Source organism: Megascapheus bottae, chromosome 14, assembly GCF_031878675.1.
Source record: "Megascapheus bottae isolate mThoBot1 chromosome 14, mThoBot2.hap1, whole genome shotgun sequence".
NCBI lineage: Eukaryota > Metazoa > Chordata > Mammalia > Rodentia > Geomyidae > Megascapheus > Megascapheus bottae.
The window spans coordinates 45,086,058-45,109,920 of NC_143522.1; the positions used below are offsets into that span (position 1 = coordinate 45,086,058).

Below are 23,863 nucleotides of genomic sequence, written 5' to 3' on the forward strand. Positions count from 1 at the left end.
ACACAGGAGTGGGAAGCTATTCAGGATTGTGCAAAGATTTGCTATTACTCTAAGTCTGTTCAGGCTGCCATAACAAGAAGCCACACATTGAGTAGCTTAGAAAGAACATGTATCTCACAGTTCAGGAAGCTGGAATGTTCAAAATCAAGGAGCCAGCAGACTACAGCAGTCTGTACTCATAGAGCGAGCCTCCTAGCTGGGTTCCCATGTGGTCAGAGGATGGATAAGCTCCCTTAGGCCCATTTTATAGGGGTACTAAGTCTATTCATGAGGACAGAGCCCCTGATATCAGACCACAGCCACTTACACAATCACACTGACTATCCATGTTATTATAAGCAACCTTATTAGACCCTGCAACATTATACAACTTGATTATAGGAATCTAATATCTCAGCCAGCTCAGAACAATGTTAAAACAGTAAGTTTGTAGATATAACAAAGCATGTCCTGGTACCAGAAAGGCCATTCAATTCATCTGACCACTGCTTCCAGATCTTCTGCATGTGGTAATGACACAAGATAGTGAGTGCATAAGTATCTGTGTTTATTATTTGTATTTTTAAACATACATGTATGTATGTGTATATGTAAATATATGGAACATTTTGTAAAATTTTAAAAAGTATTTAAAAATGTTTAATAGAATGTATTTTCCTGATTCCAATGTATTAACTCTATTTCTGTTTTTCAGAGAAGGCCATAGGATAGAGCCTCCTTATTTCCTTCCCTCCAAGGCTAGGAAGGGTCTCACCTACAAAAGCTAGGTTGCTATCCAGGTAGTTGTAGACCTGGACAGATGCCAGCCCAGCATGCACTGCATTTCTGGGGCATGCACCTTGTGCAGTGGCAGGGACAAGATTAAAGAACACTGACTAAGGGTGGAGCATCATTTGGGGCCAGCAATCACCAGGAGGAACCCTCACCATTCCCAGTACTAAAAGATTGTAAAGAAAATGAAATTTAAACTCAATCCGAATGGCCTCCACTGGCAGGAAGACTGAACGAGGCCCTGAATGAAGAGAAGGCAAGTTGGTATGAAGAATGAAGATGGATGGAAGATTGAACAGAACAGAGTGCCAGCAAGATGGGATTTGACTGGGGCAACTGAAGATGAGTGCGGTCAAGTCCCAGACTGTACTAGATTTTCTCTGAGGCTCAGCTGTACAGCCTCTCTAGGCTCAACTTCTTTACTGTGGGGAGTAATCTCATGACCTCAGAACTACTCTATTTGTACAACCTAGAAAGCTTGTTGAAAATGAACAGCTGCTGGGTGCCGGTGGCTCACGCCTGTTACACTACTTCACGAGGCTGAGATCTGAGGATCATGGTTCAAAGCCAGTCTGAGCAGAAAAGTCTGTGAAACTCTTCTCTCCAATTAACCGCCAAAAAACCGAAGTGACGCATGCAGTGGCTCAAGTGGTAGAGTGCTAGCCTTAAGCTGAAGAGGTCAGGGACAGCACCCAAACCCAGAGTTCAAGCCCTACAACTGATTAAAAAGAAAAGAAAATGAACAGCTAGAAACTGCCACAAGAAGTGTGTGATACCAATATAAAAAAAAATAAGCCAACTCACTGAAAACCAGAAGGCCTAAATGAAAAATATTGGACCGGAGTTAACAGAGATACCATTTTCTCCCAAACAACCCATATTACCACAATTAGAATAAAACTTTCCCCCAAAACTGGAACAAAATTATTCTAAAGTTTACCTTAAAGCCAGGCCCTGAGTTTAAGCCCCAGGACTGGAAAAAAAAAATGAGCCAACATGCTAGCTTAGGGACATGCTGAGGGCCAACAGACTAGGAGAAGAACAGGATAAATGAGATCAGAGGAATGCAGGAGCCAGATCTGAGAGCTGACTTTGATGAAAGAAGGAGCAAGCTGGACTTGTTCAAGATGCTGGTTTGGAGAAGCAAGGTGACTTTAAAGGCAATTGTAGAAGCCAAGAGCTGAGAAAGCCAAAGCCATTAGCCAAAGGAATCAGGGCCCAAGGATCTGAAGCCCAAGTTCCCAACAGGAGAACAATATCAAGTAACTTCATGGGGAAAGGAGTTGGTAGTTGGCACATGGGACACTCAAGAGGGCACCAACTCTAGATGATAACTATATCCAGCTAATAAGTCTTTTCAGTTCTTTCTCTCTCTGTCTCTGTCTCTGTCTCTGTCTCTCTCTCTCTCTCTCTCACACACACACACACACACACACACACACATACACACACCAATCCTGGGGCTCAGTCTCAGGGCTTTGGCACACTCCCTGACTTTTTTTTTTTTTTTTTTTGCTCAAAGCTAGTCCTATACTAGAGCTCTACTTCCAGTTTTTGTTGTTGTTGTTGTTGTTGACTGAATAGAGATAAATCTCATGGACTTTCCTGCCCCCCAAACTGGCTTAGAACTACAATCCTCAGATCTCAGCCTCCTGAGTAGCTAGGATTACAGATGTGGGCCACCAGTGCCCCTCCTCATTGCCTCTCTTTTCACCACACAAAGACCACAAAGATAACTAATAATGAAGCAATGGGCAGGGAAGAAGGATGGTCACTTCCCTTCTGGCCTCCCATCACTCTCACAGATTTATAACACACTTCATACATTCTTGAAAGAGGTGAGGTGCCGGGGGTAGAAAGGCCAGGAAGGGAGCTTTGAAGAAAGTAAAGACTGAAGCACTGATATTAGAATAGACTGGATATATTTTATTACCTGAAAAAAAGTTGCATAATTCCATAATACTTACTTGTGACCAGAAATGCTAGAGGGTCAAAGAATTTCTTCACAAACATGGAAAAAGATAACCAAAATGTCACAATGGATTTCTGTGTCAATTTTTTTCTTCCTTTTGCTTATATGTATAATTTTTCCCTGAATTTTTTTTTTGTGTGTGTGGGGGGGGTTGTGGGGCTTGAACTCTAGGCCTAGGAGCTGTCCCTGAGCTTTTCAGCTCAAGGCTACGGCCCTACCCCCCTGGAGCCACAGCCCCACTTCCCATTTTCTGGTGATTAAATGGAGATAAGAGTTCCATGGTCTTTTGTGCTCTGGCTGGCTTTGAACTGCGATCCTCAGATCTCAGCCTCCTGAGTAGCTAGGATTACAGACGTGAGCCATCATGCCCAGCTTAAGAAAAGTTTAAAAAAATTAAAAAGATTATTAACAGGGTACCAGTGGCTCATATCTATAATCCTAGTTACTAGGAGGCTGAAATCCGAGAACAGAGATTCAAAGTCAGCTTGGGCAGAAAGGAGGTTGAGATCTAAGGATGGAGATTCAAACTCAGCTTGGGCAGAAAAGTCTATGGAACTTTTTATTTTTGGCCAGTCCTGGGGCTTTAACTCAGGACTTGTGCACTGTCCCTGAGCTTCTTTTGCTCAAGGCTAGCACTCTACCATCTGAGCCACAACACTTCTGCCTTTTTCTGTTGATATGGTACTAAGGAATGAAACTCAAGGCTTCATGCATGCTGGGCAAGCACTCTACTACTAAGCCACATTCCCAGCCCAAGTCTGTGAAACTCTTATCTCCATTTAACCATCAGAAATCTATAAGTGGTGCTGTGGCTCCAAGTGGGAGAGTATTAGCCTTGAGAGTACTAGCCTTGAGCAGAAAAGCTCAGGGACCACACCACTTCCCCAAGTTCAAGCCCCATGACTGACAAGAGTAAAATAACTATATTAGTTCAATAAACAAGACTTCATTTTTTGAAGGTCTTTTGTTTTGGAGACCAGTACAAGCATGGGGAAGGAGTTTCTATTGTTGGGAGATGAGCCCAGGGCCTGTTACAGGTTTTCCAGGAGTAAACATAAAAATGAGGAGTAGCAGATGATTCTGCAGCTGGCATTGTATTCACCCATTTTCCTAGGAATCTGAATGGATCTGCTCAGGTTAACCTAAGCAATGGAGGGTTTGGGGAGGGAGAGTCATGAAGAAGGATCCAGAAAACAATGACTCCATCAGGCCTCCAAAAATAAGGAACTCTGAAGGGTGATCCTGGATCCAAGGAAGCTCTCTGAACCAAAAAGGCAGGAGTGTGACTCCTTGATTTGGGGGCTCTGTATTTAACACCCTCTGCTTCATTGTACACTGCTTCAGCTGATATTGTTCTGATCTGTAGGCTGTACATGGCTTCTTCTGTACTGAAGGCATTCTTTTCAGTCAGCTCCCACTGCTAAGTACCTCCTCATTCAAGAGAATTATTAGCCCAATGCAATGTAATATAGACCGCAAGCGTCAAGAAATGGAGCCTTAATATGAACAATGGTTACTTAGTGAGGGGGCCAGGACTTTGCCCTAGTGGTAAGGTGCTTGCCTAGCATAGACAAAGACTTGGGTTCAATTCCTTGGTACCACATACATAGAAAAAGCTGGAAGTGGTGCTGTGGCTCAAGTGGTGGAGCTCTAGCCTTGAGAAAGCCCAATGACAGGGCTCAGGCCCTGAGTTCAAGCCCCAGGACTGGAAAAAAAAAAGTTCGTGAGCTTGCCCCTATCCCCTTCAGCAGAATTCTCAAAAAATAAATTTCTGTTCCTCACTCGTTTCAGATATTTGTTACAGGAGCATAAAATGGACTAAGCTCTCCAGCACAAGTAAAAAATAAGTCAAAATATGGAGTCTTATATTCCAGAGTAAGATAACTGTAGCTTAATTTATTTTGCCAGTCATGGGCTTGAGCTCAGGGCCTAAACAACACTGTCCCTGGACTTTCTCAAGGCTAGAGCTCTACCATTTGAGCCTCAGTACCACTTCCAGCTTTTTCCTACGTATGTAGAGAGGAATTGAACCCGGGTCTTCATGCATGCTAGGCAAACACTCCACCATTAGGCCAAACCCTTGGCCCCGAACTGTAGCTTTAGAAGTCTCTCATACACACACACCCTTTGGTCTACAGGATGGTTCTGGATGTAAGCTAGGCTGCTTTTCTTTCCTACAGAAATGAAAGGCAACCTTGGCAAGCTTTGAGGGGCAGATCAAGTGGATGAATCTGGGTAGAGCCTTCACAATGTGCCACAGTAAGGTAATCTAACTGGTCTGGAAACTGGTAAATATGCACTGAACAAAGATAGGATATCCACATGGTGAATATCCTTAATCAAATGAGAGTGGCTCCATGCTGTCAGAGCAAGTGCTTACGATGCTGTTGAGGAGTGAACGGGACGAAATGTCAATTAAATTACTTTTATTGAAGGTGAAGAAAAGGCAGGAGGGCTGGGAGTTTAGCCTACTGGTTGGTAGAGTGTTTGCCTAGCATGCACAAAGACTTGGTTCCTTGGTACCACATACATAGAAAAAAGCTGGAAGTGGTGCTGAGGCACAAGTGGTAGAGCTGTAGTCTTAAGAAAATCCAAGGACAGTGCTCAGGCTCTTGACTAAAGCCCAGGACTGGCCAAAGGAAAAAAAAAATGCAGGAGCTGCTATTTTGATTAGCCAAATATGAGGAAGACACAAATGTGCCCGGGCTTGAGCAAATTGTCCTTAAGAGTTTTTCGAGTACTACCTACCAATTATCCCTTTAAGAACCAAGTAAACTGTGATCATGACTACATAATTAATCATAAAGAGTATATGATGAACTCTTGGTATTCACTCTAGTAGACACCTATGACAGCTTCAGCTATAAACAAGGAAGGATAGGCTATTTGTGGAGTGAATAGTGATGAGCCATTTTCAGTAAGAGCTTCCCTCTTAGGAAGTGTACAGACCAACTAAATTTTAATTTTCCTTTCAAAGTGAGGTCCATTTATTCCCACTGCCTATACTAGTATTCACTGACACTTTATACACATTAATCATTTTAGCATCAGACTATGACACTTTCATAATTTCATATTGTTTGACCAAGATGAAGAGTGATCATTTCTTTTGCCTCTTAGATTTTACAAATCAAGAAGAAAGCTACATGGTGTGTGGGTGACACAAATTGGGCTAGTCAGCTATCAGTAAACCCAAAGGGGAAGAGGCAAGCAGAGAATGAAAAGTTACAAGTCTTTTCACGTTAATATTTTATTTAAACCAGTACAAGCACCATGCTTAACAAAAAGACTGTCCAAAATAAACATGCAATATGTGCTAGCAGAGACTGAAACTCCAGCTTAAGAAGTTGTGCCAGTTGTTGGTTTTGTTAAACAATGTTAAAATTCACAAGACTCAACCAATAATGTTTCAAGCCTCCTGAATGAGATTATATTGGACCATCTACATCAGTGGGAATTGCCCTGGTATGTCAGTGATCTTAAACAATATTCAAGTAATTACACGTGTATGAGTTATATTCCAAAAAGCAAGAAAATACAGTTTACATCACAACTTTAACACAGTTGTTTTAAACATTACATGAATATGATTGCTGATTTGAAATGCCAAACAGCCCAAAAGAAAACAAGCTTCTCAAGAATATTCAACTTGGGACCATTGGTTTCAAGTGGCCTAGAAGATTATTTACATTCTTCCAGAAATACAAAATAAGATTTGTCCAGAAATGTTTGATACAACTTTTCATATATGCTGTAAAGGCTCGAACTTTGTAGATTCCAGTATTATCAGTCTGTGGGACAAACAGGGAGTGCAACAATACAAAGAATAATTTATGAGTAGAATACCAGTTCGTCTCTGCTTCCATCAAGTAGCACACAGCGATTAAACTCACATGAAATATCCATTCATCACTAGTCCACATGTAGATTAACAACATTGCTCAAGTCCTAAAAGTAGTCCAAACCTTTAGGTACACCTTCCTTAATGTCTACATGAGTAGAAGGAAAAGAGCCAAATTTAATTTGGCAATAAGCTCTCTTAGCTGGAAATGTAAAGTTTCAGATCAGGACAATTATGGCTACATTTGACTCCTGAAAATAGGAGATAGAAAAGGAGGGAAAGTGCTAACAAATATTTACCAGACAAATCATTTACTAAAGACAATTTGTAAAAAAATTTAGAAACACACTCAAATAAGAATTATGTTTATCTGCACTAGGCATTGAGTAAACTTTTTAGAAGTAGACATTTATTTTAGAAATCAGTTAAACAAAAAAGAATCAGTTAACTTTGTTTCCTAACAATTGTTTCAAAACCAGAACAAAATGATTCTTCAAAACTCAGACATTGTGGAATTTCAGCCTAGTAACCTAGTAACCTGAGCTCTCTTCATGTCCTTTATGTGACCACATGCATAATGTTATTACTAGATGGTTCAATCTTGATACTACATCCTATTCAGAATTTACACAAGTACACAATTTCAAAATTAAGCCAGCTTAGGAGACCACAAAAGAGGTTCTCAGGAAAAAGTTGCTGCCCAAAAGGAAGGTTTAAAATTAGAGGCTGAATGGGAATGGTTATATCAGAAAGATATGGAATGTAAAATTTGGGATTGTGCAATCTGTAATTATTTGTGGAAAAGCAGAACAAAAAAGAGACTACACAGGATATGATTTTCTTTAAAAGAACAATGCAGAATTATAAAATTTTGAATATGAGATTTGCAAATCTCCCTAAACAGAACACACAGAAGGGGAAAAAAATTGGTCTAGGATCCCATAATCCAATGTTTCCTTGCAAAGCAAATATTACTGATAAGCTAAGAAAACAGATAAAATATACCTCCAGTAATCTTAGCCTTTAAATAAAAGCTCCTGATGAGAGAATCAGGAAACAAAAAGTTCTAGGAATGGCAGGTCGTATTATCTGACCATACCCAGGATTTTAGGAATTTAAAAAAGTAAAATATATAAGAAAAAACAGGAATCTCATTAAAAATATACATTCTTGCAGCTCTAGTTTCTCTTCTTGATGCAAACTATATGAAACAAAATCTTATTTCATTCATTCAAAAACATTTATATTTCAACAGAATTATAAGCATATTGTAATTATTCTCCAATGTCAAAATACCTGTTTACAGAATTCTTAAACTTTCTGGGTGAAGCTTTCTCTCTCTTTCGCTCTAGAAATTGGAATAAATGAACATTTCCATTCATTAGCCAAAACAAATAGCTACTCTAGCACTTTCTCATCTCCCAACTTGCCATTGTATTCTGACTTCTAGATTAGCAAAGCCAGTGTTGGGAGCAAAAGATGTGTGTTCCATTCAATATTGTGAGAACTACCATTACCTGCTTGTTAAAGTTGGCACAAAGCCTTCAAAACACAAATGCAAAAAATAGGTGAGTAGAAAATATGCCAACATAAAAAGAATAGCTTTGTTAAGTTTTGAAATGACCACAAAATTCTTATTATAAGAATTCACCCACCAAGTTTGGTTAACCTCTAGTCTCTATATTTGTTAGCAAATTAACATTCAGCAGCTACTTTTACATTTGTTTGTGAAGTATAACATGGCAAGCATTAGAATTCTTGTCTTATCAGGAGTACCATGGCTGATTTAACCAACTGTCCAGGTATCTAGTTTAAAATGTGATTTCTCTTGATGTGTTATTAAAACATGGCCAAAATTTTAAGATAATTCTTAGGTATGGCACAAAATTAATCACAAATAAACCTAAAGTTACTATTCTCACCTGCCATATATCACCAGCACAAGCAGTTGGAATTTTAAAATAAGGTGATTTTATTACAAACTTCAAATACACATATTAGAAAATTGTTTTATGTGGGCCCTTTAAAAAAGTATTAGTTTTGCCAAATCTAGAATACTGGCAGTGTAAAAGTCTTAACTAACTTTAAAGCTAACAAATCAAAGGCACAGTATTAACACATTTAAAATAATCCGTGTTCATAAGATGTTAGGAGGAACTTTATTAACTGTTATTAACCTAGATTTAAAACTCTGGAAATGACATAATCAAGAATGAAGCCCATAGCTGGGTGCTAGTGGCTCACACCTGTAATCCTACTCAGGAGGCTGAGATTTGAGGATTGCTGTTGGAAGCCAGCCTGCGCCAGAAAGTCTTTGTAAGACTCTTATTCCCATTAATCACAGAAAATGCGGGAAGTGGCACTGTGGCTCAAGTGGTGGAGTGCTAGCCTTAAGCAAAAGGAGCTCAGGAGCTGCTAGCACCCAGGACCAGAGTTCAAGGCTCAGGATTGGCAAAACAAAGAAAGAATGAAGCCCTTGATCATTACAACTTTCCAATTTCTAAGACAAGGTGTTCTATTTTATAAGAACACCAAATAGTCATAACTCTCATCATAAAAGCCTAACTTCCAGACCTTAAGGTGTCATTGAAGACCTATTTCTAGAAATGATGAAAAAGATAAAAGGAAACCAAGAGGTAGGGAAGTTGAAAAACTGTACTTGTAATGCAGGTTATACTTGAAAATTACAATTCATGGCTCAACACTGAGCAGCTCACATCCTCAACCCCAAACCAACTTCAAAGATTTGATTAAAAGATAATAAACCGTTTTCACTTATAAACTACTAATATCCAATATTTGTCAAAAGGAGGCGACTGTTATCTTTCACAATCTAGTACCCAACTTTCCTATGGTGTCTGTAAAGAGTAATGAATTCTGAACTGTAAGTTATAGAAATTAGTCACAAGAGTGCAAAAAGTCCCTGGAGAAAAGTTGTCCACCTAACAGTTACAAATATAAGGAAACACTTTACAAAGTTTTATTACCATGAAGATGATTTCCTCTTTGTTCAAACTTTGCACAAATGAAGTATTTTTCTTTACTGCAGGAAACAAACTGTAAGTAATAGTGCATTTTGAGGCATAAATAAGTATTTATGTCTGGTTCCAGTATGGTCAGGTTAACACACAAATACTTTAGAATAAACATAGAAGTTCACATTAGTGGAAAAATCCAAGTTTCTCACGTAACCATTCTTCAGTTAGGTCTTCAGTGTTTCTTATTTCAAATACCTTAGGGGGAAAAATCAACAATAAAAATTTACATCAGATTCTTACACTTTAAAAACCACATTATATATTTTTGTTTTTGTGCCAGTACTGGGGCTTGAACTCAAGAGCCTACATACTGTCCCTTCGTTTTTTGTACTCAAAGCTGTTGCTCTACCACTTGGGTCACACCTCCACTCCTGGGTTTTTAGTGGTTAACTGCAGATAAGAGTCTCTCAAATTTCCCTGCTTGGGATGGATGACCTGCGACAGAGGATGTGCCTTTTATGCAGTGCTCTTGTAAGTGATGAGTACTTACAACCATGTACAGCAAGCAAGATGGCGAAAAACTTTTCTTTGCCTTTCTCTTCTTTTTGCCAGTTCTGGGTCTTGAATTCAAGGCCTGGGCATTGTCTTTGAGCTTCTTTTCCTCAAGGCTAGCACTCTACCACTTGAGCCACAGTGCCACTTCTGGCTTTTTCTGTGTATGCGGTACTAAGGAATCAAACCCAGGGCTTCATGCATGCTAGGCAAGCACCCTAAGCCAAACTAAGTCACATTCCAGTCACCCAAACATTTCTAAAAGCACAAATCTACAAATAAAATTCTAAAAAATAAGTTCTTACACAACAGAAGAGACAACCAAACGATCACATCACATTTAGAACAATCTAGTTAGGACTGTAATGCTAAGCCTCCATAGTTTGAGCAGCATGTGGAAACACCAACTTTAGACTTTTCCCAAGAAGACTGGAAAAAAGGCCATAGTATAATGGCCATGGGAAACAAGATGTTATAGTGGAACAGAATTGGGGGCCGAATCCTAGCTTAGCCTTAGTCTGAACAGAAGTAGCACGGTCACACTCACTGGGCTATCATAAGGACTCAATGAGATTACTTACAAAACAAACTTGTAATGTTAGGATTATAAAAGAGGGGACTAAGCCAGGATTGGCATGTCAGGAAGTGCTGTTGTTGTCAACCACCCAGTGCCTTAAAACATTCCAAAGTGTTCCTAGGATACAAATCACGACAGAGCAATGTATATCAGTTGGTGGTTTCAGTAATAATCCTAAGACTAAAGAAAATAAGGAGATAGATTTGAAGACATGCCCAACGTTGATAATTAAGAGAAAAACACCTTCAATGTGGTCCTTAAAATATGAACCTCAATAAGGGAAATGAATTCTAGGATATGGAAGCCAGAAGTTTATCTTTGTGACTGTTGTTCCTAATGTACTACGTGAAGTTATTTCTTTTCTTTTCTCCTTAAGGTTAATCTCATGTTGTCACTGTATTTGACTTTGGTACCTGTTTTATTGTATATCTGTTTATTTGTTTAGCTGAAAAAGCGAAGGTAAGGGAAAAACAAGATGAGTAGGGAGAGGGAGAGAAAGTAGGAGAAAAACATGGGAAGGGGTAACAATGTTCAAGAAGTAATGTACCCAATATCTGAGGAATGTAAGTAACTGTAACCCCTTTGCACCCCAACAATGAAATAAAATGTAAAAAAAAAAAAAAGAGCCTCAGGTCGGGTGTTTGGCTTAGTGGTAGAGTACTTGCCTAGCATGCACGAAGACCCAGGTTCGACTTCTCAGTACCACATGTATAGAAAAGCCGGGAGTGGTGCTGTGGCTCAAGTGGTAGAGCAAAAGCCCAAGAACAGTGCTCAGGCCCTGAGTTCAGTCCCCAGGACTGGCAAAAAAGAAAAAAAAAGCCTCAAAACTTTAACAAATTTTCCAACTCAAATTACTATGTGGAAGATAAAATTTGAGTTAGTATACACAACAAAACAATGCAGATGTATTACACCTTAAGTGAGTATCTTCTAAGACTGTTTATTAATAGTCCTTTTTGGTTTCATTTCTGTTTTGTAGTTTGGAGGTCCAAACCTAGTCTTTGTGCTTACTAGGTGGGTGCTCGCTACCACTGAGCCATACCCCGAATGTTGTTTTTATTTTTCTGATAGGTTCTCACATTCGTTTGCCCAGACTTGATCTTAGAGCACAGTCTTTCTACCTATGAACACCCATTAAATTGGGATTATAGTCATAAACCACAACATGCACTTGTTTGCTGAGGCTGGCTTCAAACTGTCATCATCTAATGTCTACTTCACAAGTAGCTGGGATTACTGGCAGTATCTGTAGAACCCAGCAACTGATATTCTTAATAATTTTAGATTGAAGAATAATAAAGTTAGCTGTGTAATACAAAATTCCAGCCCATCACTTTTACATGGGAAGGGGTAACAATGTTCAAGAAGTAATGTATCCAACTACCTGATGAATGTATGTATCTGAAACCCCCTGTACATCACCCCAAAAATAAAAATTTAAAAAATTACCCAAAATTCCAGTACAGCGTGTGTCACTTTAGACTACAAGAAAAGGCTCAATGAAGCCTCAATGCTAACTTTCTCTATTAGACAAAGAACTCTCAATAGATATAAGGTTATAGTGGCTTTTCTGAAGCTGCTTACTTTTTGAAGTGATTTTTTCTAATCAACTTATTTAGAAAAACATGCTTTTTGGTTCAAAGACTACTATCCTGCTTTCTTCCTTTATTAGTTGTGGGGTTTGAAGTTAGGGCCTGAGCACTGCCCCTGAACTTCTTTGTGTCCAAGGCTAGTCCTCTACTACTTGAACCACAGTGCCACTTTCTGTTTTTGAGCAGTTATTTGGAGATGAGAGTTTCACAGGAACTTTTCTGCCCGTGTTGGCGTCAAACCATTCAGATTTCAGCCTCCTGAGTAGCTTAGATGATTATAGCACAAGGTTTTGAACTTAAAAGTCTCCTGCTTAGTAGGCTAATGCTCTCTCCCACATGAACCACAGTTCCAACACGTTTTGCTTCAGTGATTGTACAGATATTTTTGTGTTTTCACCTGGTGAGCCTTGGACTGCTATCCTGTCTGTGCCTTTAGCATAGCTGGGCTTTCAGATCACCATTCCTGGCTTGGATTTAGAGTCCTACTAACTTTTTTTTTTGTCTAGGCTAGTCTCAAGTGTGATCCTCCTATTTCTGCTTTACAAGTTCAGACACAAGATATCACATCTGGCCCTTAATAACCTATTTCTAATTTTCAAAAGCCTGTGGTAACTTACTGCTAGGTTGTAAATAAACTTCCCCTACATTCAAAAACAAACAAAAATCAAGAAAAGAAACCCTCACTAAACCATCCACTTTAAAGTGTCAGGGAACTATCAACAAAGATGCCAATATAAACACTACCTTGGTTAGTTCAGCAGTTTGGACTAATTTATTCTTACTTCCAGCATACATCATCTGTTGTTCAGGCTTACAACCTGGAAGAGAGTGATTAGTATAGAAGTAACATATACATTTTTTTTTAAATAGTGAGTTTTCATTGCCTTTCTCCTAAAGAAAGACATTTAAAATTTGCCTTGCCATTGTGTTTATAAGAACTTTGGTCTAAGGGTGTTTAGAGTTTTATACTGCATAATGCCAACACAGAGACATAGTTACAAAGAAGTCTATAGATCAGCAAAAAAAAAAAATTATTCTAAGATCTCTGTACAAACATTATCTTTAGTTTGACACAAAATATCAAGATAAATCCTATGGATACTTAACACAAATTGTTTGAGCTGGTAATGGGGAAGATCTGCTCTGAAAAAGTCAACAGTGTTCTTACATATTAAGGTAAAAAGATACTACAGTATACTTTAATGGTTAAGGAAATGCTATATGCCTAAATTTAGAGAAGAGAGTGCAGTGAGTAGCCTTTTACTGTGAGCCTAAACACTGGCAGTGTGAGTTCGCAGGACAATTCCTTCAACAGAAATAATATATCCTAGTAGCTACTGTAAGCTACTCTGGGGCCATCTTGGGATTATAAGCATACCACTTTTAACTACTTTTTAAAAGATAAAGGTTAGGGCTGGGAGTTTGGCCTAGTGGTAGAGTGCTTGCCTAGCATGCATGAAGACCGGGTACCAAATACATAGAAAAAAGCAGGAAGTGGTGCTGAGGCTCAAGTGGTAGAGCTCTAGCCTTGAAAACGTCCAAGGACAGTGCTCAGGCACTAAGCTCAAGGCCAGGATTGGCAAAAAAAAAAAAAAAAAAAAATAATAATAATAATAATTAAAAAATAAAGTTTATCATGATTGTACAAAGTTCACATGGTTAAAAAGAAGTTTATAATATATAAATATACTTATTCAGATATTTATAAAGTATCCCTGTATTTCAGAATCATTAAAATTAAATGAATGATTTGACCCAACAATTCCAATTCTTAGACTTTATCCTAAAGGTAAGCACATTCTAAAAGATAATGCTTTGTAGTAGATGCTTTCTAGGGATGTGTATGCAGGTACATGGGTAACACTCTTTCACTCTCTCTCTTTTCAGCCATTCAACCATTCCATCCTTAAACACAGCATGAAATTTGTTTAAGAAAACATGGATAATTAAATCAGAGCCAGTGATGCATTATTTAAAGAGATTCACTTACCAACGGGACTGGAGAAAATAAAGCACAGAGGGTAGGAGACTCTTCCATCGTCATGTTGATACTTATAACTATATACAATGAAGGTTTTTCTCAAGTTAAAGAATCTAAAGTTTCTGCTCTGAGATCACTACCAATACTCAGTGAGCTAGTAAATGGTAAATCTGTATCTTAATTTTTATACATTATTATTTTTCTACAAAATTATAACTCAGTTCTAAAGGTTCAGTCACAAAATCATATAATCTCCAAAAAAGAAAATTTAGAGTATTGGTTTAAATGAATTTTTTCTCATTATAAACAAATTATAATAAAATTAATAAGTGAGATGACTATGAGATTTAACTTTCACTTTTCTTAGTCTAATCTATGCATATAGATTTTCATTTACTTGTGATCAAGACATAGAAGCACATCTTAAAATTCTGACTAATTAACAGAAGCAAATCTTTCTAAAGCACCAAAAAAAGGATATCGAGGTTGCCGTTCAGGCAGTTCATCTTTAAGTTCATCTGGTGAAATGCCCTGGAACCACAGAGAAAAACAACTTTTTTTTTTTTGGCCAGTCCTGGGCGTGAGGTCAGGGCCTGAGCACTGTCCTTGGATTTTTCTCAAGGCTAGAGCTCTACCACTTGAGCCTCAGCACCACTTCTGGCTTTTTTCTATGTATGTGGTACCGAGGAATTGAACCCGGGTCTTCGTGCATGCTAGGCAAGCACTCTACCACTAGGCCAAACTCCCGGCCCTGAGAAAAACAACTTTTAAGCATCTCCTTTTTTTGTAAATCTATAGAAGATATATAAGCACCCATTCCACTAACAGTTATGACTTTTCTTGTTGTTGTTAGTTGTGAGGCTTAAACTCAGGGAATACTGTCCCTGAGCTTTTTTGCTCAAGGCTAGCATTCTACCCTTAGAGCCACAGCACCATTTCTGGTTTTCTGGTGATTAATTATAGATAATAGTCTCACAGACTTTCCTGTCAGGGTGGCTTTCAACCTTGATCCTCAGATCTCAGCCTTTGGAGTAGCTAGGATTATAGGTGTGAGCCACCAGTACCTGCCTATTATTATCACACACCACCAAACAAAATAACTTTCATTTGTTAAGTAAATATGAGGATGATTGAACTTTCTAGGCCAATATTCCAATTGTCAGGAAATACTGAGAGAACAATTCAGAGCATTGACTTCACATACACACAAAAAAGAAAAAGTTCATTTATTTACCTCTAGTTATTTAGTTATCGAATACTCCAGTACTTAGTAGAGTTTTTACTTTTAAATTATTCTCTAAGCAATCAGAAGTTATGAAGTTGACTTGTTTTTCACTGGGCACACAGCCCTAACTTTAGCCACTTATTAAACTGGTTCTCATTTATGCCTTAGAGAAGGCAGTTAAATCAGCAAAACAATGTAGCATACAATAATTAGCTTGTGAATGCACGAGTATATATTCAGAACTTATTTTAAAAGTATATGTAATTAATAGAGCATCTTGTGAACAGTAGTTGCTTAACTATAAAAATCATATTTAACTTATTGAACAAACCTCAAGCTCCTCATCAAGTACCACCAGGCTTTTATCCTTGTCAATCTTCACTAAAATGGAAACAGAGTATGAGTTAATTGTGATTGTAATGTAACCTTCATCTACCCAACCCATGCAGTCTCAGACTCTGCAAGGCGAACATCTTAAATTAACACCTCCACAAAACTTGTTTGTAGTTCTACCTATAATCTAGCTTTGCTTTCTTTGGTGTCAGCTTTTAAGCCTCTACTCAAAATTCTCAGCACCTAGTTTGCTTTTTTAGAGCTTTATGTCAACTCTTATAACGTACTGTATTTAAGAAGACACTTGTAACTTGCTAGGCATGGGTAGCTCATGCTCATAACTTTACGCAGGAGACTGAGAGCTGTGGATCAATGTTTGAAGCCAGACTGGGCAAGAAAGTCCCTGAGACTCTTATCTCCAATTAATCACCAAAAAGCTGCAAGTAGAACTATGACTCAAGTGTTAGAGTGGTAACCTTGACCAAAGAAACTCATAGCCAATACCCAAGCCCTGAGTTTAAGCCCCAGGACTAGCACACACACACAAAAGAATCTTTTAACTAGCTTGGAACTGCAGCTTCCTAATTCTAAAAAAGTAAATTGCCAAAGAGCATTGATATCTCTATTCAAATATATCTAGCATGATCCAAAGCCAAATCAAAGAAAGTCTAGGTATTGTATTTTTAGGTATTGTATGACTTTTATTTTCCAGTCTTTTCGTTTTATACAAATTTCACACTAAGTCATGTAAAATATAATATAGTTTCAAACAGCTTCACCCTCTATGGCATTAACATATTTTCACTTTTAAGAACTGTATGCCTAGTTTTTGTTTTTGAAGCAGTCTTCAGAAACGTGTTAACCAGCTTAAGCATAATCTATCTGGTTTTACATTTTCACTCCCTCATGCTTCTTCTAAACCACAATCTAGGAAACAAGGAAATGTGCAGTGTTCAGTAGGGAACACGACGGGTAGGCAATGTGCAAAAAAATTCTCCTTCCCGTTTTCAGAAAACATTTAAAGCACCCTCCATGAAACTAGAATTGGACAGAATGAGCCTCAAAGTTACTAAGGATGCAATGCTGAACTTTACCATTTCAGGGGTGGGCAAAGTTTATGTTGGAGAATGAATGCCAGGCTTGGATTTAGAATGGTCACTACAAATAGCAATCACCATTCTCCAAGCAACCAAGATGATTATTTTTTCCAGAGCTAGTAGGCAGTTGATAGAACATTCTACATGAGTTCCATGACATTAAAACATTAGCTGGGGGAGTTTGGCCTAGTGGTAGAATGCTTGCCTATCATGCACGAAGGCCCAGGTTTTCGGTACTACATACATAGAAAAAAGCTGGAAGTGGTGCTATGGCTCAAGTGATAAGAGCTCTAGCCTTGAGAAAAAAAAAGTCCAAGGACAGTGCCCAAGCCCTGAGTTCAAGCCCCACAAGTGTCCAAAAAAAAAAAAAAAAAAAAAAAAGCTGGTCCTTAGTTTTTATTTTTTTCTGCCAGTGCTTGGGCTTGAACTTAGGGGCCTGTATATTGTTCCTAAGCTCTTTTGCTTACACCTACCACTTTGAGCCACAGTTCCACTTCTGGTTTTCTGGTGGTTAAATGAAGATTATAAAAGTCTCAGAGACTTTCCAGTAGTTCAGGCTGGCTCTGAACTGCAATCCTTAGATCTTAGGCTTCTGAGTAGCTAGGATTATAGACATGAGCTACCCGCACCTGGGGGATTCTTAGTTTTTAAATATGACACATGGAATGCAACAGGTAGAGGTGATATTACTCTTTAAAGGCTATCAATACAATGTAACCATAAGATTAAAACAAAGATCATGAAACTCTTGAGGCAATCACTTTTGGCTTACTTATAATGGCAGCATTGTTTGTTTCTTTGCGAAAACGAAACTTTCTCAGCTTTTCCACTAAATCTTCAGCAACATCGCAAACCACCAAAGACTCACTCTACAAAAGAGGAAAGACAAACATATAAAATGGTATAACTTTCCTATATATACATAAATGCTAAAGAATATTCAAGTCTACTAGTCTGGATCTACACTCTTGAGTCATATAGATTTGTTCACCTATGTAAGGCATACTTTCATGTTCTCTTTGGTTAGCAAGTGTGTAAAAAATCAGGCACATATGGGGTCGGGAGTTTGGCCTAGTGGTAGAATGCTTGCCTAGCATGCACGAAGACCTGGGTTCGATTCCTTGGTACCACATACATAGAAAAGAACCGGAAGTGGTACTAAAGCTCAAGTGGTAGAGTTCTAGCCTTGAGAAAATCCAAGGACAGTGTTCAGACCCTGAGCTCAAGCCCAGGACAGGCAAAAAAAAAAAAAAAAAAAAAAGTCAGGCACATAAAAATATTCATCTCATCAGAAGTAGAGAAGGAAGGAAACTGTGCAGGAAGAACGGAAAAACAATCACCTTTCTATATGGGGACTTCACAATTATGCAGATAAATGAACATAACAAGAGTATAAAAAACAAATCACAGGAAGAAAGACGAGTAACATTCTAGACATTTTATATCTTGACTATACAGATACACACACACAGAAGAACAAAACAGAATATACAAAAAGAAAATCAACTGGGTGCGGTGGCTCACGCCTATAATCCTAGCTACAAAGAAGGCTCAGATTTGAGGATTGAGGTTCTAAGCCAGCCTGGGCACTAAAGAACACGAGACTCTTATCTTCAATTAATCACTAGAAAAGGGAAAATGGGGCTGAGGCTCAAAGGGTAAGGTGGCCTTGAGCTAACAGGCTCAGGTACAGAGCCCACGTCCGAAGTCCAGGCTCCATAACCCATTTTAAAAAAAGAAAAATCAGGTGAAATATATTGAAAAGCTACAGGAATTGTTTAGGAATTGTGAAGAAATATGAGAACTTTGCCTAGAAATGATCAAAAACACTTTTTTTTTTTTTTGGGTGGTTCTGGGGCTCTCTGTTTTTCAGTAGTGTAGTATATTATTGCACACAGGCAATGCCAATCTCTCTCTTTAGAAAGTTTTGTGATGATGCTTCAAACTTGTGAGTCTCCTGCTTTAGCCTCCCCAGAAGCTGGGATTCATTCCCTACAACTACTCATTTTTCGGTAAATATGTAAAACATCAAATTCATATAAAAGTACAGACAAAGCAGCCCTATGACTCAGTCACTCAGCAGTAACTACTATCAATTTCCTCCAAACCCTCAACAATGACCTCTAGACTGTCAACAAAAAAACCCTGAATTCATAAAATATTTTAGTATATATCATTTAAAGGACAGTATGTGTCATGAAACATATAAAGACAGTAACTTTAACCCACCTTAAAAAACTGACAACTTGGAGTTTGGCCAAGTGGTAGAGTGCTTGCCTAGCATGCACGAAGACCCAGGTTTGGTTCCTTGTTACCACATACATAGAAAGGCTGGAAGTAGTACTGTGGCTCAAGTGGCTAGCTTCGAGGAAAGCCCAAGGACAGTGCTTAGGCTCTGAGTTCAATCCCCAGGACTGATCAAAACAACAACAACAACAACAACAAAAAACAACTGACAATTCACAGGGTGCTGGCAATCTTACCTACTCAAGAGGCAGACACTGAGGATGGAAGTTTAAAGCCAGCCCCCAAGCAGGAAAGTCCATGAGCCTCTTATCTCCAATCAGCCACTCAGAAGTGGAGCTGTGGCTCAAGTGGTAGACCACCAGTATTGAACACAAAAGCTCAGGTACAGTGCACAGTACCCAGGTCCCGAGTTCAAGCCCCAGGACAGACACATACAAAACCCCAAACTATCAATTCTAGTCTCCAATATCTTCTTGTTTTAATTTTTAGCCTCTCTCTAGTGGGTCATGGGGCTTGAACTCAGCTCCTCAGCTCAAGGCTACTGCCCTATCCCTGGAGCCACAGCCCCACTTCTGTTTTCTAGTGATTAATTGGAGATAAGAGTCTCAGGGACTTTAGTGCTTAGGTTGGCTCTGAACTATGATCCTCAGATCTCAACCTCCTGAGTAGCTAGGATTACAGGCATGAGCCACCGTTCCCGGCTATTTCCGGTTGCTTTTCATAAATAGGTTTTCCTTCCTCTCTGCCATAAAAAATTAGGATACTTCTAAAACCAATTCTAAGTATTTCATCATAATCACAAATCACTAAGACTTCCAATTTTGACTTACAAAATAAAAGCCCGCTTGCTTTATCTTGTATTGGGTAAAAAGACAGCATGCACTAAAGCAGGAAATAGGTATTGATTTTAATTGTCCTTTAAATTCAGAACACTGGTAATATGTAAGGTATGACATATGCATAATGCTATTTATTATACAATATGATAAATATGCTGTTACACAAATTGAAAATATACTCCATCAAAAGGCACTATCTAAGCCCAGAGAGGTGGCTCATGCCTGTAAATTTAGCTACTTAGGAGGCTGAGATCTGAGAACTGCAATTCAAAATCAGCCCGGGTACTAAAGTTCTTGAGCTGGTTATCTCTAATTAACCATCAGAAAACTGGAAGTGGTGCTGTGGCTCAAGGGGTAGGGCAGTAGCCTTGAGCAGAAGAGTTCAGGGGCAGTACCCAGACCCAGAGTTCAAGCCCCATGACCCACCAAAACATTTTTTAAAAAAGGCACTATCTAATAAATAACACTCTTGTAGGAGTTAAACATTTCTGTCCTTTTAGTTCATTTTTCAGAGATTAAATTAAAGGGAACTTAACTGAAGCTAAAATTCAACCCCAATTAATTATTTTCATATTTCTCAAGGAAGATAATGAAGCTAGAAAACTGGAATTTCTATTCTGTCTTTGAACAAAGGTAAAATTCATTTGTGAAACTAATACACACTTTGGATTTTTGATTTAGCAGAGATCAATTTGTCATGAAAATCTTATCCTACAACTATAACCAGTTTTTCATGCAAGCCTAGCATTGTAGGGCCATAAACTAAGTGAAAAAACAGTTGGTAGAACACTTAAAAAAAAGCATGAAAAATATAGTGATTTGGTTCATATCACTCAGTTTTGCATTTTACTGTTTGCCAATACCACAGTAAGACCCAAAATTGCTTTCTATGAGAAATTAGACTTAGCCAACATTTATCTTGCTTACTTACTGAAGAGAATCACTAAAGAATAAACCTGTCATACAAACAACTCTGTGTGGTAAATGTTACCCCAAGGTAAGTGAGCCTAAGTATTCATTTACTAAATGAAGAGTTAATGAATGTCAGCACCATGGTGAATGTTAGAAAATTCAATCATGTAAAAGGTATGGTCCTTTCCCCTAGGTAGTACATATGGAGACCCTCTAATAGATAAAGGGTTGTCTACAATGCTTGCTTTTTTTGGTGCTAACAAGGCTTCAAACTCAGAACTTGCTAGGCTGGCTTTCTAACACTTGAGCCACTCCTCCAGCTCAATTGTTTTCTAGAAATGGAGTCTCACAGACTTTTTTGGCTTCAAACTTGAATACTTCAGTTCTCAGCCTCCTGAGTAACTAGGATTTTAGGTATAGGCATGAGTCACCAGCATCTGCTTCTTGGAGCAGAGAACAGACCTACATGAAAAAGATGAGGGAAAAATAAGGTGGTACCTGTGATATGGCTAGAGACATGCATAACACTATGAGAACTTATAACCAGCGAAGACCAACATCACCGCTGAAGACTTTGCATTAAACAACACACAAGAACCCTGTGAACATCTTTTGTGTGGATTTCTTTCTTGCTCAAAACAAGCTCCTGAGATGACTATCACCCTACCCCATTTTTGCAAGTATCTTAATTTAAAATTTTTCTCTAATTTCAGGGGTAGTGGAGCAAATGAAGCTCAGAGACGAGGCCCAAGCCGGAGCTGAAGAGTTTTATCCTTGTGGCTGTTGTTTTTAATGTACTATGTGAAGTCATTTCTCTGTTTTTTCCAGTTATGGTTTAACCCCCTTTGTTACTGTATCTGACACTTTAGTACCTGGTGTACTGTTTATATATTTCTTTGTTCATTTGAATTAGGGAAGGGAAAGGGAAATGATGAGACAAAGGGCAAAGGGTGAACCAATATAATGGCAAAGATCACATGACTATGTGGGAAATGAACTTTACAACTTGGGAGGTGGTGGAGGGAGGGAAAGTGGAAGAAAAATATGGGAAGGGGTTACAATGTTCAAGAAGTGCGTACACACTATCTTATGAATTAACTGAAATCCCTCTACACATCACCCTGACAATAAAAAATTTTTAAAAAATGAATGCAGGGCCAGGAGTATGGCCTAGTGGTAGACTGCTCACGTAGCATGCATGAAGCCCTGGGTTCCATTCCTCAGTACCACATACACAGAAAAAGCCGAAAGTGGTGTTATGGCTCAAGTGGTAGAGCACTAGCCTTGAGGAAAGCCCAAGGCCAGTGGTCAGCCCAGAGTCCAAGCCCCAGGACTGGCAAGAAAGAAAAAAAAAAAAAGGCCTATCAGGGGGGAAAAGAAGGAAAAGGAAAAATGCCAGGGCCCTGGAATGCAGCTGAAAGTCAGAAATGATGAAACCTGATATTCACTGCATCCGGTGACCATCACAAGACCTACTCCAAGGGAAGTGGGTGGGAGTTCAGAGAGAGCCATGTTTTCCTGTTTCTAGTGAAATCTGATTGTATTTTGAAACCCGCTGGGAAGTGTCTAGAAGATCTTTGATGGCAACTGATAAATTCTCCACTTTTTTTTTTTTTGGTTTGGGATTCAATTGCAGAGATGAACGGAAGCCACAGTCCCAAGCCCAGCTCAACGGAAATCTGTGACAGTTACTTAAAGGCTTGGTGCCAAAGGTTCCAAGTGAGGTCACTGCAAGAATGCTTGGGTAGGAGAGAGCCAAACATCAGCTTAGGCCTGACCAAGTGAAAGCACTCGGAATTGGAGACCTCTCAGCGAGCCCCGCAAGGCAGGAAGTGCTTGGGGCCCGCCGACGTCCTTGAGAAACGGGGGTGGGGGCTCCCCTGGCCAGCACCCAGCCGTGCCCTCCGGGCGCTCCGAGGCTGCTCACCTGCTCACCCAGAGGGGCCGGCGCGGGGCCCGCCAGGGCGGGTGGAGCCCGGGCCGGGAAAGAGGAGGCAGTGCTCAGACTCGGCGGTGGAGGCCAAGTTTCTGACTGCGGGCGGGCAGCGGTTGGCAGCCAGGGTGGAAGCGGCCGCCGGCCCACCCCAGGCCCGGCCCACCCCGGGCGCCGCCCGGCAGATACCCCGAATCTGGAAAACAGGAAAAGCCCGGCTGGCTGTTCCAGCCCGCCGGCCCCCCGCCCTTCCCACGGCCCACTCACCATTTTCCTTCCGGCTGTCGGCAGCCCGTCACCTGCTCTGGGGGCCCCTTTAAGAATGGCACCACTGCAGCCGACTCCCTTCCTGCCCGCGCCCGGCTTAACCGCCCCCGGCTACAGACGCGGCCGCGCAGGCGCACACGTGACCCCCGCGGACGGCAGGGAGCGAGGCTCAAAATTAGCCCGGCAGCACGCAAACGCGCCTCGGCGGGGCGCCCTCTAGGGGAAGGACGCCCCCGCGGACGACGGCCGCCCAGGAATGGCGGGTCCCAGGCGAGCCCCGGGGATCGGTGTCTCTGGACGCTTTCTTCAAGCTGCTTTTCTGAGCCGATGGAGTCTGGTAAACACGAATGCGGATCGTCATTGACCTCACGGATCGAATCCCTTCCAGAGGAGGGCGCGACCCTCTCCCATCGCCTCCCCACCCTCACCCCGCACTTCAGCTGCGATCCCCGCCAACCCCCCAGAACGTCAATGACTTCATTTCCGGCCGGGGTGATTTACTGGGGTGCCCTGAGCCCGCACACACGCACACACGCCACCGCTCAGGGCACCTGCAAGGCGAACCTACAGGTCCTGTCTGGATTGTGGTGTCGGAAGGTCAGAAGTCCTCTGATCAGGGAAGGAGCTGAGGGCGGCGCCCGGACTACAACCCCAAGTGTGACAGCAGGCGCTTTTCCAAGAAGGCCAGCAAACAAGCTGGGGGGCTTGTAAGACCCCCGACTCAACGAGACGTCTACAGATGGAGA

The 23,863-nt window shown here is 40.2% G+C and overlaps 1 protein-coding gene across 1 annotated transcript; it reads right to left on the reverse strand.

The window, feature by feature from the left end:
* Positions 1 to 5,977: 5,977 nt before the first annotated feature.
* Gmfb (glia maturation factor beta) lies at positions 5,978 to 23,253 on the reverse strand. The gene is made up of 7 exons (XM_090345121.1): positions 23,118 to 23,253; positions 17,692 to 17,788; positions 15,821 to 15,870; positions 14,746 to 14,795; positions 14,274 to 14,356; positions 13,028 to 13,101; positions 5,978 to 9,817 (listed from the first exon to the last, which is right to left on the reverse strand). The coding sequence occupies exons 1-7, from the start codon at positions 23,118 to 23,120 to the stop codon at positions 9,746 to 9,748; spliced, it is 429 nt and encodes a 142-aa protein (XP_090201247.1). The 5' UTR covers positions 23,121 to 23,253; the 3' UTR covers positions 5,978 to 9,745.
* Positions 23,254 to 23,863: the final 610 nt, after the last annotated feature.

Excerpts from the sequence above, each read along its gene's own strand:
- Gmfb (XM_090345121.1), bottom strand. Across the intron at positions 15,871-17,691 it reads AAACAATGCTGCCATTATAA|TGAAGATTGACAAGGATAAA; the intron begins GTAAGCCAAAAG and ends TTTCCATTTTAG. Across the intron at positions 13,102-14,273 it reads TATTTTCTCCAGTCCCGTTG|GTTGTAAGCCTGAACAACAG; the intron begins GTAAGTGAATCT and ends ACTCTCTTCCAG.